This window comes from Scomber scombrus, chromosome 13 (assembly GCF_963691925.1).
Source record: "Scomber scombrus chromosome 13, fScoSco1.1, whole genome shotgun sequence".
NCBI classification, from domain to species: domain Eukaryota; kingdom Metazoa; phylum Chordata; class Actinopteri; order Scombriformes; family Scombridae; genus Scomber; species Scomber scombrus.
The window spans coordinates 3,794,431-3,812,621 of NC_084982.1; the positions used below are offsets into that span (position 1 = coordinate 3,794,431).

Consider the following 18,191-nt stretch of genomic DNA (forward strand, 5'->3'; position numbering starts at 1 on the left):
ATATTTTAAGATATAAAAATATATCTTGAATTCTATTAAATGGGGCCAGCTGTAGAGTCAGGTTAAGTTACAGCCAATGAAAACCAAACATTTCCTGCTTAACTGCCTCATATTAAAAGCTTTTAAAGAGTTAGAAATAACGCAGAAAGGAATAATACAAGCAGAAACAGCCACAGTGATGATGACGTTTCATGAATAGGTTGAAGGTGGCAGACCTCCAACAAGTAAACAACTTTTATTTTGCTGTTCTGTGCAATGGAAAAACACTCGTAGTATGTCAGCTTGACCCTTATATTTTAGAAAAAAAAACATTCTGAAGCCGTTGGTTTTTGCTCACAGGGATTACCGTAAAAACTGGTGTATAAGATCTACCCTAAAAAATGTTTTTTTTAAAGTGGGGTTCGTCTTATACACCAGTTTGTCCTATTCACCAGTAAAATACAGAGAGAGGTTGGATCTGGATGTGATTATAGGTATGTAAAAGGCCTCCATACTAAGAACGATAACTATAACTATAAAGATAACAATGTGAGCGTCCACACTTATGAACTATGACGTCATATAAACAGCAGTGTCAAGCACAAGCTGCGCGCTCCAGCTGTGTCAGCAGCTCATGAAAATAGACCTGTTAATGCTGTAGGTTGTGCGGAAAAATGATTGTGTGTTGATCAGAAGTATTTCAGACACTAGTTGCTGTGATGTTTCAGTATTTACAGACCAAACTGATGTTGTAGTGCTATGTGCAAAAGAACGACTCAGCTAGTCTATCTGTACACAGTGACAGCTCTGATGAAAGGTTTTTGGGACTCGAGTAAGCACACTGATACACCTGTATTGAATAAGTAAACTGTGTTCTTTTAAAATGTTTAATTGAAACTCAGCCTAACCCGAACACAGTCTGAGTTATTATACCGGTCCAGTTCAGTTAATCAAATCATTACCGGACCGTTAACCATTAACCAGACACACTGTTTCAGGTGTAATTTGTGTGTTTTAATTGTGTTTCTAATAAAAGTAAATTGAGAAAGTTTTGGAGTATAAACATATGTGTTTATAAATGAATAGTTACTGGTGCACCTGGTATACACCGGTTTTTACGGTACTTCTACGTACATTTACCATTTTTTTCATATTTTGGCCATGTTTAATATCAACTTCCACCACTCTAACATTATATATTACTGAAAATAAGGAAAACCATGACAGGTCCCCTTTAAACATTAGTGAAGATATGGATGGAGCAAGACACTTGACCCTGATTCATTGTTTTAAAATTAGCTCTATAAAGCAAAGCCATGTCGAATCTACAATCACCAGCTGGTGGGTGGCAAAGCCATACGTATACTATACTGTACAGCCATCTGAGAGACAGATACAGATTGGTCAGAGTGCCAAGCAATGTCACTGTGTATCTTAGAACACATTTACAGGACATCAACTAGAAATGAGTCACGGGTTGATGATTTCAACCAATGGATTCGTCTCAGTGCCTGTTGCCTTAGAAGTCCCTGAACAAAGTCTCACTTCCGAAATATCCAGACACCCGCAACTTAGTGACAAGTGCTGATACCAAACCACAAGGACACTAAGAGCCCCAAAGATGTCTTCTGTAGTGCTGCCAATACCGCCCTGCATGTGGAACGATGTGAAGTAGGATGGCCGTGTGTGTGTGTGTGTCGGTGTCGGTGTTTGCAAATGTTTTTTAACTTTGGATTGGATGAGGATGAGAGGACTAGGATCATGGGTTTAAATACAATTTTAAAAAGTAACCTGTAGTTCAATTGGTAATCAATGAATCCAGCTATATTTCAAGAGGTTGGATTACACAGTCCCGTTGAGAAAATAAGGATTTTACAGTGAATCCATTTCCTGGACATAGTGCTGTGGAAGTAAATAGTCTCCAGTCTCATCAGCTTTTTAGACCCATAATAATGGAACAATACCGCATGATAAAAACAACATCTGAAACAACAGGAAACAGATTGCATTTCTTGGATCTCCAGAGTCCTGGAAGTAAAAGTCCTGTTCATAGACAGCGTTTGATGAGCGATAGTTGGAGTACTTCCAGCTACTTGTATGGACATGAAACTGTCCCAGTTGAGTCATCAATACAAAAACTGAGCAGCTGAGTTAGAATATCTGGATCTTTGAAAAAAAAAGGTGATTAAAACTGAAGGAGATAAGTCAGCTGTTACTCCCTTTAGAGAATTTTGGCACCAAACTTTTAATCATTGAGCTTAAAAATGTGTTCGGGTTTGTACCTCTAACTAGCTCGGTAAAATGTGGCTGAACATGATTTCTCGGAAACACTTAAAACAGTTGAATCGGTTGGCTACGGTACAACCAGAATGGTATGTTTCAATAATCCAGGAGATGTATGCACTTCTATGTTGATGAAAAAAAACATTTCAAAGGGGAATCTGGAGTGAAAAACCCCAACCGGTGAACCAGTGACTCCCCCATGATACACTATCCAGCCAAAATACATCGACTTCTCTGTCTACATGTTTAATTTTACTCCGGGGCTGTGTTTCATGGTTTGGGGTTTTCCTGTTTCAACATGACAACCATCCCTGCTCAAAGCCAGATGATGATGAAATGAAGGTGTGAACTCCATTTAGCACTTCTGGGATGGTCTGGGACACCTTCTGCGAGCCAGACCTTATCAACCAACATGAGTGTTGGACCTCACTAATGCTCTTGTGGGTTCAATGGGAGCAAATCTCTGCAGCCACACCACCTTATGGAATCATCCAACGTCTTATGGAAAGCCGGAAAACCAGAAGAGTATATGGACTTATCATATGATACATGGACATGATCTTGATCTTTTTTTTTTACCTCAATATTACCACACTTCACATTAGCAGCTAAGAGGCTATTCATGTCACATTGGCTAAACAAGTAGTGTCCTCCATTCCTCACTATACTATCATATTATCATTATATCACTGGTATAAAATGATCTTCAAATGACGATAATATAGTTTATCAACAATATATCGTCCAATAAAAGTAGTTATCGTGACAGGTCTAGTTGTTTAATTGATTAGTTGATCTGAAGTGAGCAGCTATTCAGTTTAAGCCCATTTTCAAGTAGTTATGGTGACAGGCCTAGCTTCCCTAGCAGCATTTTAATGTCCATGAATGACATTAAAATGTAATTCCTTCTCATGTTATTGTTGACATGAGATGTCAACAATAACACAAGGGTGCAATGTTTAGCTATCCACATACTTTTGGCCATCTAGTGTTTTTTTCCCAGTGTCTTGTATTAAAATACCCCCTTTTATAAAATGACCACCACTACTGAAACTGGAGTAGACAGATGAAAATGACCAACCCCCCCCCCCCCCCCCCCCCCAAAAAAAGTGGATGTGACAGAATGGGTAAAATATCCTCTCCACTTTTAATCTTAAAGAAGCAGCCAGGATGTCAGGTGGAGTTACAGAAAGGTCTTGACAGACTCTGGCTCAGTGGGAATCCCCCCCCCCCCCCCCCACACACACACACACACACCACCCCCACCCTCCAACCCTCCAACCCAGCAGCAGCAGCAGCTCTTACATTTATTGTCCCTGTAAGCATTTTTCTGCTTCTCTGACACATTTTTATCCCGCGGGTGCCCATTCTGCCGTCAATAAAAATATTGTGTCCTCTCTGTATCAAAGGGGTGTGTGGGTTTAATATGTGTGTGTGTGTGTGTGTGTGTGTGTGTGTGTGTGTGTGTGTGTGTGTGTGTATGTATATGTGTGTTTGCTTGTAGCAGCACTTGTATCTGCACACAATGGGAATTCACGCTTAATGAGAGAATGTGACGTTTCTTGTTTTGTGTGAAAGTCGAGGCATTTGGGTGCAACAGCACATCGGTGTAATACAGATGGTCGTAATGAGTGGTCGTCATTATAGTTGCTGGTCCTGACAGTAAAGCTTGATGATGCCCAGTGGGATGTGATGAGGAGAGTGAAGAGAGACACATAAGTGAGAAAAATACAAACGAAGCTACAGTGGAAGATCGTTCTCTGCCATATGAAAGATGTTGCTGGCAATCGCATAGACATGCTAATAAACAAATATCCACAACAGCATGCATGTCAGATATTCAGCCATATGGAGATATGGTAAAGAAATACTGCTCAGATCTGCAGATGCCTCAAAGTCCAGATGGGAGGAGAAAACTGTGATCTGACAGGGGATATCAGTGAGAAAACTGTACAGTTTGGTTGACAGAGACAGAGGAACCCTGAAACACACACACACACACACACACACACACACACACACACACACACATACACACACACACAAGTTCTAATATGCACACACACCCACACACTCATGCACACCCTTCCCCCAACCTCATAGAACTCCCCCGAGAAGAGTGCGAGCTCAGCTCACTTAAAGTCTCAACGCATTCTGTAGGTGTTTGCACAGGGATCATCCAACCACGACACAACAAAAAAAAAAGCATGGTTTACAAGTGTCAGACGCCCCTCCGCACCGCTCCACTCACCGCCTCCGAGTCTTCGAATCCATGAAGGTACAAGTTATCGTACATGGAGGAGTGAGATTCCAAAAAGCAGTTCCTCTACACGAAATAGACTGAGACAGAAGTGACTGGCGATCAACCTGCTCCAGAGAGGATGGATGATGAGGATGGTAGAGTGACAGAGCACAGCAGTCTCTTTCTCCACATGAAGGTAGACCCCAGAGCGACCACACCACACCACACCGGAGCAGCAGATGAAGAGAGGGAAAAAAAAAAAAAAGAAAGGTGGAGCCCTGTGTTTTCCTGATGCTGAATTGGATGTTATTGCCCCCGAGCCGAGCAAGTGTTGGTTCCCATTATAAGGCAGCCCGGTTGTCCCCAGAGGCAGAGCAGACTTGGCATTTCATCTGCCTTCCAAGCTCAGATCACACAAGCCAATCCCTTCCTCTAGCATTGGCTGATGACAGAGGTGGGATGCAGCCTGCCGATTGGTTGGCAATGAATAAGGAAGAGGAGAGCAGAGAAGAGAGGCAGCACAGTTGGAGGTGGGGGGTCTGCAGCATGAGAGCAGCACTTAACCAGCGAGCTGTGTGTATATATTGTGTGCGCGGATGTGTGTGCGTGCGTGTGTGTATGTGTGTGTGTGTGTGTGTGTGTGTGTGTGTGTGTGTGTGAGGTAATCTCCTCCTGATACCGAGCACACATTTGCAAAGACTGACACATAATTACAAACGGCATCGCAGCTGAGGTGAACAGCTGAGTGATGATACTTCAAACAGGAGACTGACCTGATGCTACTGAGACGCTGATCTGTTAGAGCAAGAGTTCATGTCTTTACAGCTTGGGGGACGCACCGCAGCCATAAAATGAATCTATAAATGTCCGTTGCATAGAAAGAGATTATACATAAAATCAATCAAGAAGAGCTACAAAAGCTTTCACAGACTAATGGTGGAATAGTAATCTGTTGCTCCTGCATGTTTAAACCCTTTTAATATTTTATACATCACATGAAGTGATTTGTTCCCTCATTAAATAGTATGCTTAAAATAAAAATAACAATACAGATACTATTTATTTGTGCAGCTAAACTTAATAAAACAGACAGAGTCACAGACTGTGCAGTCAAACATGAAGTAAAACTTATCTTAAAAGAAATAAGGACTCAAAAAATTAAAAAGATCTAAATTGCAACTTAATTGTGAAGAGAAGCGATATCACAGAATGCTATCAAATATAAAATATTCTTTAAAAAAACTGTCTGCATTGAAATATAACCCTTCCATGCATGAATTATGATAACCTCAGTCAAGATATTCAGTGTTTTATTTCTCTTTAGGCATGAAAAAAAAAAATCATTTTTTTCATCAAATTACATTACATTAAGTTCATTTACAACCAAAAAAGTTACTGCAGATGAAGTGGTAGTGTATGGGATGACGCACTGGTGTCCACTGTGGTGGCTGAAGTGCAACTATGCCATCAAAATCCATCAAAACCATCATCATGCACATATAAGAAAACAGCTTTTGAATAACTGTCCACTGTAGTGACCACTCTGCGTGAAAGGGTTAATATCAATATGGTACTAATATTTACTATTTCTCTGCATACTTGTATTTCTATCATTTTTGGCTATGTAACATCTCTGCATGGACTGCAGGAGAAACATTCAAAGTAATGTTTATTAATGTGCATAGTCTCTATATGGCAAATCAATACATTAATCAAATTATTCACACATCTATTTTATTTCAATAGGATCCAGTCTGAGTGAAACTGAAGGCATATTTTTAGTGGGCAGCAGCCCTTTGACAAAATAGAGTAACAGCGCCCTCTCCTGCCAAATAGTGACACAGCAGATGCACCTGCTCCTCTTAGACGAGGCATCTTCATCCTGACCTGCCTCAGGTTTCTTTTTTCTTCATCTGATCAAACACTTCTCAGGACACATGAATATCTGAGCTGGGTCTTACTTTTTTAAATCTACTCCACAGATCTGGACTATTAAAGTAAGCTCTGTATGTGTGTGAGTGTAAGTGACTGTGTGTGATCTATCGCCACCCGGTGGTAGGAATTTATACATGTTTGAGTTACACTGTATCAAGCTAATCTTAGGGTTTAAAGCACTTTAAAGCAAATTAAATGGAAATGCACAATTAAAGAACATGTTTAAAATATATACTTGACTTTAACGCCTGGTGATGATGGAATCTACACTTCCTGACTGCTCGGTATTTAGTTTGACACAAAGTGAATGCATTTAGCTTTAATGTCATTTGAGTGCACACAAAAAGCCCGGTGATCAACTCAGCTATCTGTTTTCAGCAGAAGTGGATTACACATGAGTAGAGAGATCCTTGTCAGAGGGTCTCCAGGAGTTACAGATTTACCTGAAGCACTGGCAGACTAGTGCATAACGCCAGCATGAGCTATGAGAGCAGTGGCAGACCAAGTAGTTCATGAATTAAAGGCCGCCGAGTTGAGCCATGTGACCTACATAAGAGAGGATTAGCCGTGTAAAGAAGCCCCTTCCTTATCACTTTGCAGACTGCCAGCCTGAAAATTTTAAGTTAAAGAGATGTGCTTCCGCTTGATGTATTGTGACTTAAAAATGAAATTCAATTTTTGGGAGAAAGTATCATGAGCTTTGCCATCCCAATATGAGACTGTATTTAATATATGCAGGCCTTATAGTCCTCCTTACTTTCAGATTTGCATTTTGGGCAGAAAGGATTTAAATTTGGAGACCCTGGTTTTGAATATGAGCTCAGACTTCAATTTAGATTTTTTAAAAGAGGTCTTTGGTTCACCCATGTATTTCAGTTGTGACTACAAAGTCATTTTCTGGTGAGCCTCGGGTGACAAGACCGTTAAAAAAATTGCACAGCCTCTGTACAAGATTCAATTATGATTGTGTGAACCTCAAGGTATCCTGTGATGATTTTGTTGCCCAACAGAACAAGATGTGTACATTATTCTGTAGTCCTGACAGATTTCCTACCTTTGAGAGAACTGCAAGGTCTTTTTTTATTACTTAGGTTGGCAGAAAACGCTTGTTTTGCTTGTTATTTGTATTTTGTCTGAAGGAATACAGAATTTGTGAGGTAGCATTCATCCTTATGCAAACACTTATACAACTATAACAACTATATGAGCAATCTAAGTCAACCAATGCAGGAAACAGAGAATGTGGAACCAGAGGAAAGCTTCTCAGTGGTATCTATCTGCTGCATTTTACACAGGGGGGCCACCAGATCCTCCTCCTGCACTCTCTCTATTTGCATTTCTTCTTTACTACATCAAGAAGATTTTCCCCTTCTTCACCAGGGAGGCGGTCCAGCTGCTCATCTGGGCACTTGTGAACTCCCACCTGGACTACTGCAACTCCCTCAAATTTGAGCCTCTGCTTCTACCATCAAACCTCTGCAGCTAATCCAGAGCGCTGCTGCTGCTGCTGCTGCTGCTGCTGACCTGGTGTTGAACCTTCCCAAGTTTTCCCACAACGCTAATCTGCTCTGTTCATGACACTCGCTCCCTGTTGCTGGCTACAGGGCAGTGAAGGAAACAGCTCTAAGACATGGTCAAACCGTACACTCTGGTCTCTGAACATTTATCCGTCCCATCACTCGAGACCCTGCCGAAGCTCGCCTCAGTCAAGGCTCTTCTCTGTACTGTCTCTATGGTGGTCATCTTCCGCCAAAGAAAACATCTATAAGCACATGGACCTCAATACCGAAGACACTTTTAGTTGTTTGTTTAAAAGGTTCCCACTCCCAACTTTGAATGGTATCCAGCTCTTGCTCATGCTCGTTTTGGACTCCCTTACTGTGAATTGGTTTGGACAAAAGCGTCTGCCAAATGAATGTGACATTGTGTGGGATGTATCTTCAATGCTGCAGCTCTGGATAATTCCTGAGAACAAACATCTGCCAATCTTTGGCATCCTCTTATCATAGAGCTCAAAGGTTGGCCTGGAAACCGTTCAGGCATCCGCTCACCAAACACGCAGAAAAACATCTGCCCATGGATGTATGGCACACCATCTGTGAACACCGGCTCTCTACTAGAACCTTACTGTAACACACATTGGTATTTTTAGATCAGTCACTGAAAGTAATTGTCTCTGAACATTGTTTTTTCCTCGCTGTCATTTCAGTTAGAGCTGAAATTTGTGGTTTTTCTCTGTTTTATATCATTTTAAAGTCCAATTTTTGGGAGGTTTGGACTGTTTGTGGGGCAAAAATATTTAAAGACATCTTTTTAGACTCTGGGAAGTTATAATGGAAATTAGCCACTATTTCCTAACATTCTGAAATGATTAATCAACTCATCAAGAAAAATTATCAGCAGATCAATTGGTAATGAAAACAATGCTATGTCAAGATGAATGTCTTTTTCTTTGATTTTCTTCGAGGTAAACACAAACAACTATAATGCCCAGACTTTTGCTGTGTGTCATAGAATTAAATTTCAAAGCATAGCAGTGGGATAAGAAAGAACTGAGATCCTGCCAAATAGCTACTGGGACTCAATGTAAGTGTTTTTAAGTCTAAGATGAAGAAATGTTCCAGTTAGGAGGACAACCTGAATAGTTCCTTTTAAGACTGCATTCCGCTCAGCTTGTCTTCTTTCATTTCATGGGAGAATTTACTGTAAAAAACAAATGGAAAAAGGAGGAGGAGGTGCAGTTTCCTGCTAATCAACCGTCTAGGCTTGATCCCTGTTGTTGAAGGGCAGTTGTTACTATGGATACACGAGGGAATCAAAGAAAACCCACTGCTCCTCTTCTCACCTGATGACGACCAGACTAGTGATGACACAAATCACAGTGGGGGTGTTGAAGAAATCTGTGAGCGTGTAATAGGGAAAAAGAAGTGTGCCACAGATTTCATGGCTTCATTTCGTTGTCTTTTCTTACATTTTCTTACATTGTTGTTACATGGTCTTTCTGTCCTTTATATTTTGTATTCCCTCCTTCCTGTGAGTCTCATAATTACTCCATGCCGATTTCATGCGGCAGACATTCAATAATAAATGAGTGAGTCAACAACATACAGTACAATCACTGGGGTGCTGGTAATTGATAAACAAACCCAGCAGTTAAGAACTGTAATATTAATGAGAATCCATTATCATCTGGAGTTATGCTCAGTAGCATCCCTAGATTTAGTTAATGGTGCAACATTTGACATTCAGCCCCACTAGATGTCAGTAAACCACTATTTGCTATGAAAAGATATAGTGGAGTAAAGCCTGACTTATGCTTCTGTGTCGGAATGACGGCGTTCCTAAGCAGAGCTCTCTGCGTCAACGCAGACCCCTACGCCGTAGCCTGACGTGCACCTCCAAAAAATCCTAACTACGCGTCACAGCAACGCGGACCGCAAAGGCTGTGATTGGTCCGCTCAAAACGTCAGTTCCTCCGGCAGTTGCTTTTTCCGGTCTTTCTTCCTGCAACACCGCCATTATTATTAATAATGAACAAAAGGTATGTGTTTTCTGTTATTAGCGCACATAGCGCACGTAGCGCAATGCTACATGCTACTGTGACCAACAAAAAACAAACAGTAGTAACCATGCTACTGTGACAGGAAGATAAACAAGGATACGGATATGACTCCTCTGAAACCACACACACCCCCTAGCAGCATGGCGGTGAATTGCAGAGCAACGCGTTCCCTCGACACCAGAACTTCGAAAGGTCACCGACGGCGTCGGAACGACGGTGTAGCTACAGCGTCGTTCCGACATAGAGGCATAAACCAGGCTTTAGGCTTCTGCGTCGGAACGGCGTATTTCCGGTATCGTGAACTTCCGGTCGCCTGCCTATACCCCGCCATTTGATCAGGGAGGTAAACACAAAGAAAATGGACCAAGTAGAAGAGCATCTTATTGAAGAAGTGCGCAAGTATGAGCATTTATACAACTCTTCATTCATCTCTCTATCGGTTGCCATTGTTGTTTACTGTGACCGGAAAAGCCGGAAGCTAAACAAAGACTCAACTAGAGATACCCGTAACCATTCAGGAAAGGAGCACATCCCCCTACCGCTCTGGTGGTGAATTGCACCGCGACAAAACACGACGCATTCCCTCGACGCCATCGTTCCGACGCAGAAGCCTAAATCCACCGTAATGGTGACCTGAGCAGAGAATGAAGTCACACTCCCTCGGTGTGTGTTGTTATTTAAGCTTTTCTGTTCTTTGTTTTGATAGCTAGTCTTGATAGCGTGTTCGCTGTCCTGATGTTGCATCCCATTTACCTCGGAAGTTGGAAGTCGGAGCTGGGAATTATGTCACACCCGAGTTTGAATCATTCCAGTTTAGAAGTGAGAAATCCAGTTCTAGCCAGGTTTGCCATTGATAGCAATACCAGTTGATAACTATGCATTTCACTGTATTTTGCTCATACAAACAGCATAGCCACATGTCCACAGATAGAAGTTAGACAGTGCTGTGTGTATGACTGATTTAATGAGATACAAATAAGAAAAAACTGCTTTAAAACAGGATATTACTACAACTTTCACACTGTTGATGTGCAGGGCAGCTATCTTGGATTTTGAGGTCAGGGCTGATGAGGTTCTTCAGAACTTCCAAGTTAAAAATCCAACTTCAGGGGGCATTACAGTTTAAAATTTCTGACTGGGAACTTGGAAATCCTGACTTCCGATTACAATTGGAATGCACCATAACCATTACATCTTCAAAATGGCAGTCGGGTCGCAAAGTTTCTCATATTAGAACTAAAGAGTACCGGAAAATGTATAACTGGAAACATTTGAAATCAGAAATAGGTGATGTACTGGCAGAATCATGATCATACTTTTCCCCTTAACTTTATTGAGTAAACACACATTTGTTTTGGTCTGAGATGCTGGTGCGAAAGTGTGACATCTAGTGGAGCCAAATGTCTTTTATTGCACCTTTAAAAGCGCATTAAATGCAGAATTGGAAGAAGGTTTTATGACCCTGCAATGTCTATGGACTGTGAATCTATTCAAAGAAAATCACACACGTACAATCTGACCTACATATATTGGAAAAAAACATCACCTACAGATCTGACTATTTGACAGTATCATAAATCATATCTGGCTATTAGATTCGACAAGTTGTCATACGCTTTAGTTAGCATGTCCATATGAAAAAATCTCCGACTTGATTGGGTTTGATTTGATGTGACTGTTTCTCCTAAGAGAGGCACATAGTGTTAGCCCATGACGAAGGAGTTTGCTCTCAAGTATGGAGAAATGAAAGAGAGAGAGAGAGAGAGAGAGAAAAAAAAGAAAAGGTGTTGGGACAAAGGTAGCCAATGTCAAACTGTCCTTGTTTTCCTGAATGGCCTCTGCAGCCTCAGTTCCCTTGGTAACTTGTTAGTGGGATGTCAGAGTCCAGGGTAAATCCCTTCTGTATTGCCAACTACAGAGGGGACTTAATACATGCAACCCATTTGAATTTGTTTTACAGTAGCACATATAAAGGGAGTGACTGCATTCAAACAGACCTGCCTACCCCCCTTCTTTATGAATTATTCAGGCTGGTTCAGCTGAGCGAATGAATTCCCAGTTTGATACAAATCACGGCCATCGATTCCTTTAACTACAGCAGAGGCCAAAAGCTCCGGTCTTGGCACCATATCGCCTGATGTCACAGTCCATTTGTCCATTGTGATGGATTGAGGCCAGAAACCAGCAGTGGATTCTCATTGCTGTCGAATGACTTTCTCAAATCTCTCAATGACATCAGAAAGAATTTCGTAATGAGTTCAGACTGCATATCTTCAGTTATCTTCACCCACTGTCAGTCCTGGAATTGCATCCAAACTAAGATTTGATTTGAGTGCTTTTGATAGACTAATGGATAAGGTTCATTACTGTACTCTTCTCCCATAAAAGAAGTTTCACCAAGATTTTATGTTCAAATACTTGAAAAACGTTTCCTGCTGCCAACAAAATGTGTTTAGAGGGACTCCTCTGGGAAATAAAAATGGAAAATAATTGAAAAACAAAATCAGCTGATTAGGCCGAAGATCAGCTTAAGTTCTCAAAAATGTAATGTTCAATACACACCAGGAAACTAAATTGTTAGATGGATGAAAAATGGAACGAAAACTTCCGAAGATCTTACGAAGATCTTTATGACTAGTGGGGTAAATAAAAATACAAAATTTTATTTTAAAGTGGCTCCAGAGGAAAGACAATGTGATAGATAGTTTTCTGTATGGTGGCCATACTACAACATTCCAGGCTCAGATTATCAGGTTTAGCCCTACATTGTCAGATTGTCATCAGTAAACTAGACTTTGTCAGCCTTTGCTGTATATGTGGCATCACCGATGTTAGCCAATTTTTAGCTTATTATTCACTGTAGATATATCAGCATCAACATATGTCACCCAGTAAGTAACAGTAAAAAACAGGATAGAATTGCAGTCCATTCCATAGCACCAAAATTTCAATTTTCAGAACTAAAGCCAATGTATGTGATTTATTTGTTAAGTGTGTTTCCATTGCACTCTGTTTCATTCATTTTTTATTGTTACGCCAACATTTCCACCTCAAGTCAAGTGTATCAACATTTTGGCAATATTTTGACTTTTTTTTATTTATTTTTTTAGAATTTCCTGGGGTTTTGGGTGTGTGTGTGTGTGTGTGTGTGTGTGTGCGCGCGTGTATGTGTTGATATGTGCATTAAAAACAGATTTTAAAAAAGTAAAAATTCCTGTTTAGAACATATCTTGGTCACAATTCTTTAACATCCAAATAAGCTATTGGATACTATTGGAAAATGTTTATTTATATTATGTGTTTCTTATATTAAATATGAACATTGGCTGATATATTCTCATCAGATTTATTTCAACTTTCAAGAAGCCCCTCATGAAGTGTTAGCCAAGCTGTGCAGCTGTGTCTGGAGCTGACTGTTATCATGCTAATTCAGGGCTAAATATTTAATGTTAATATGCTGACATTTAGATAGCATGAAACACTTAGTATCAGATAATGTTAGCGTGTTAACATGCTCGTACTGACATATTAACATACATACGGAATATGGAATGTCTATCTTGGCGAGACCATACAGCAATGACATCCTTTCATTTATACTCCGCAACACCTGGAGTGTAAATGTTACTTTATTTTAATCATCTTTTTCATTACTGATACCTGATTTTCACATGAATTACATTTAAAAATATGCTAAAAATGTTATATAATGTAAAAGTATATATATAATAAATACAAGAAGTGAGCCTTAGTGAGCTTATGTAATAAAATGTCCTACCTGTCGGAGGATGAAGCTGGTGGAGGTGGTGCTGCCGTCTGATCTCTTCAGTCTGCTGCGTCTGGAGTAAGTCCCTCTGTTAACCTGGCAAGAGCAAAAACACACATATTATAAATCCTCTTTGTCACTTTCTTTTTGCTGTATCGTCCCTTTATTCACCCCACGCTAACTCGAGGACATCTTCCCCCCCCTCCGGCAACTCCATTAAAACACCAGCTTCTCAGCCCCTGGAGTTGCCTCTATCAGCTGCCTCACTGATGACCTGATTACATCAATCGGTGTTTTCCCGCTTTATTAGAGGGTCATAACAAAGTCAGCAAGAAAACCGCTGTTTGCGTGAACATTGCTTGGATGCACACATTTCCCTGTGTCCTGACCCACTTTCACATGCGGCGAATTGTTTCAGTGCTTGAGGAGCCAATGAGGTAGCACTACACCTGTGATACAAGAGGAGGTGGGGGGGGGGGGGGGGGGGGGGGGGGGGTATGATAAATGAGCCTCACTAACAGTGGAAGTGCAGCATCCTGTCCTCCATTAAAAATAATCTTCACTACAAGCTTGTGTGTGATTTTCTTTATTCCCAGGACAGAAGCAAATAAACATCAGAAAAGGTGCATCCCTACTACACAAGTACATCACTCTATATACGTAATGAGTCCCTTTTGCAGCCTCATATTAGCCTGCCCACTTTATATTATGCATTTACATATTACATTCATCTTCTTGATTAATACATGTATGAATTAAAGTGTGAAAAATGCCCATCACAGTTTTCTAAAGCTCTTCAAATTGGAGCTTTTGGACCAGATCACACACTCCTCATCAGCTGATTAGGTTCACTCTGTTGCAGCTGATAGATAATCAGACTTCCCATTGTTATATGATATTAATTTCAAAATCACAAAAGACAAACAGAACCATTTGCTGGTTTTCTTTGTGTAAAAATGACTCAAACGATTAATCGGTTGCCAATTTTCTAATTTATTTCTTGTCCATGAACTCATCAATTAATACATTCATTCTTTCAGTTCTACAGTCATATTCTTATTAAAGATTTAGCTGTCTGCTGTTCTTACTACCATCTGCCTGTACAGTATTTGATATCTCATATGCATTGTGATGTCATTCTTCTACCTACAATTATACTATTATACTGTCTATTCAATATATAATAACTTCCTTTATGATATATGCAGCCAATAACCTTCATAAAGTGCCTAACATAATCTACTTGACTTGCACTACACATTGAAAGTATATTTCTGAACGGCACTATCTTATTGTGTATATTTAATTCATAGCTACTGTATTAAGAGTCAGAGAATCTTAGTTATTGGCTTATTGGCATATTTTCATTCTAACCTCCTAGTTTGTTTTTATGATTTATGTGCCAAATGTCCTTTTTCCTTTAATAACGTACCCCATCTATCTATTATATATTATGATATATTCCATGAGATTATATAAATGTTACCATATTGTTTTTTACTGTGATATAGTGTTACCTTCAATATCTCAGGTTATTTCAGGACACTGTAGGCAATATTAAGAATTGGATTTATAGCCCATCTGGATATATATATATATATAAAAATGTATTAATATGATGACCTTACTTGATCTGTCAGGTATTTAATTTGCTAAATTAACCAAAAAAAGGTACCACTTTATAATAAGAGTACTTTTATAAAGGATTTATAAATGGATGTGACTGAGTTATTAGTTAGATTGTAAACACTAGAGCAAGACTGATACCGATATTAGGGAGTAAAAAAATTCCGATATCAACATATTGACCAATAATCTTATACATACAGAATATATACATAAAATGCACATTTTTTCTGCAATGTGGTTATCAAACATTTGTGACAAAGGAGGCAGGATATTTTACAGTTTAACTATAAACTTTACTGTATGACATCAGTGCACTGAAACTACACTGGGAATGTATTAATTATAAATAACTATAATAATAAAATAATTAAACACAACAACAACCAAAAGCATGTACGTATATATTAAACTCAAATATTGCCTATATAACTTTTAGAATATATCGGTGCATATCAACAACATATATGTTGATACTGATCAATACTGGCTGACCGATATATCGGTCTGGCTCTAGTAAACTCTTCATAAACCATTAATTAACAGTTGTAAATGAGTTATACATCAATGCAGGGTCGCTATTTGGCAAGATGAAGGTAGGCTATACTACTGCATTTTTATCCATTTAGTTTAATCAGATCTAGCTGTTTTGTCACTTTGTCAGTCAGCAGATTCTTCTTGGTGATGTCTTTTACACACTTTACAATAAGGCTGCCTTTTAGCTTCATAAATAAATGCTCATGATTGGATGGAATTAATGGAAATGGAACAATGGAAATTAAGCATGCTGCCTGATGAAGACAAAGCTAATTAAGATTTAAATATGGGATCACTATTTGGCAAGCAACTGGTCACTGTTACCCTTTTTTTTTTTGCCAGTGAGTTATAACAGCTTATTAATGATTTAGTAAGGGTTCACAACATAATTAACAAGCCAATTATAAACCATTCACACAGCCTTTATACAGGTAGACATGTCTGGTTACTTTAATCATTAACCCACAAAAATCACTACATCAGTATATCAATATACTGCATAGATCAATATCCCCAATGTAAAATTCCATTTATCATTCCATTTAAATGATATAAATCCATATCAACCTCTCCTTTTATAGATATTTATCCATAAAACTAAACTTTCAAGAGGATTTTTGTATGCATTTAAAGACATTAACAGCAGAAGAAACCTTTATTAAAGACGCAGCCTTTTTCAGTTTTGACTTTGAGGCAAATCTTGTCTGTGACTTGGACCATCTCGTGCATCACGAGCGGAGTTCCATCAGAGGATGTTAAATAATTAAATGTCCATTTTCATTTCTTTTAAAATAAATCAAATTGTCAGCACACTGCAGGACCTGCTACTCACTTTGACTAATGACACTCCAGGCCCTCATTAGCAATTATGAAAAATCTAGCTGGAACTGAACAGAGAGCAGCTTAGTAATGACTTTGTGATGATCAGTGTTATACTTTTAGATACAGGTCTGTCTTTATTTTAGTCAAATATTCTTAGTTATACTTACTGGAATAATTGTGTGCGTTGTTATTCATTCATAAAATGTAAATGAAGAGAGGAATAGAGGAGAGGGAAAGAGGAGAAGATGAGGAGGAGGAGGAGGAGAAGGAGAAGAGGAGAGATGGGGAGAGGAGAGAGGAGGAAAAGAGAAGAGGAGATGAGAGAAGAGAAGAGAAAAAGAGAGAAGAGAGGAAGAGGAGTGATTAGGAGAGGAGAAAAGAGAAGAGGAGATAAGAGAGAAAAAGGAGCGATTAGGAGAGGAGAAAAAAGAAAAGAGGAGAAGAGAAGATGAGAGAGGAGAAAAAAGAAAAGAGGAAGAGAAGAGAAGAGAAGAGAAGAGAAGAGAAGAGAAGAGAAGAGAAGAGAAGAGAAGAGAAGAGAAGAGAAGTACCTGAAACACGGGCTTCTGCTGTCCTTCTCCTATCCCGTGTCGGGTGTAGATGTGCCGGGACATCTCAGCCAGTTCATCGGTCCAGGGCGGAGGCTGCCTCTCGGTACCGCTCCACTGGAACTGCTGCTGTTCCGGTGTCGGATAGTGGACCGCCGGATCCAGCTTTGCTCCGGTTCCGCCGACAGAGAAAGAGAAAGAGAGAAAGAGAGGAAAAACTGGTAGAGGATGCTCTGCTGTGTGCACAGTTTAGGATGAGTCCTGCTCTGTTGAAACGCTGCACAGATGATGCTGGAGTGCGCTCACATACCTAACACACCCCTCCCCCTACACTCCCATCACACAGGGCTTCAGCAGTGCTGCATTCAGGAGGCAACATACATATCAGCTCTGCAACTGCAACATAAGCACCGAAATGCAAAGAAACATCAAGTGTTCCAGTTTCCATAATATGAACTACATGTAAACATATTGGAATGTACAGTAGTAGGTGTGCACTACTCTCCTGTAGACATGCACATTACATTTTACACTTACCACTATATGTTTGCATCCTCTATGTCCATATTTTCATTTTCGTCCATTTTTCCCACATCCCATGTCCTCTCCTTATTTTTTTTAACATATCTCAATTAATAATAACTATATTGTACATCATTTTTTTCTCCATTTGTCATTTTAACTTCATTTGCCAAATAAAAAAATGTAATTTTTCTCTCTTTTCGTCCTTGCTTTCACTATGCATAATCTTTAAAGTGAAATTTATCAATATATTGTGTATGATTCTATGTGCAAAAGTACATCCATCTTTGAATCTTGACAATGTTGAAAGATCAACTGCTTATATAAAAAAAAAATCCTGTCCTTATTTGACTTCAGAAGCTCTGCATG

At 39.6% G+C, this 18,191-nt stretch overlaps 1 protein-coding gene across 2 annotated transcripts in view; it reads right to left on the minus strand.

Moving 5' to 3' along the window:
• cacnb4a (calcium channel, voltage-dependent, beta 4a subunit) overlaps window positions 1-17,366 on the minus strand; it is a 43,135-nt gene extending 25,769 nt beyond the window's left edge. For both annotated transcript variants that reach the window (XM_062431523.1, XM_062431522.1), the window contains exons 1-2: window positions 17,304-17,366; window positions 13,780-13,863 (exon numbers count right to left, since the gene is read on the minus strand). In XM_062431523.1, coding sequence (XP_062287507.1) covers window positions 13,780-13,863; window positions 17,304-17,366 — 147 coding nt within the window. The remainder of the gene's footprint in view (window positions 1-13,779; window positions 13,864-17,303) is intronic.
• Window positions 17,367-18,191: the final 825 nt, after the last annotated feature.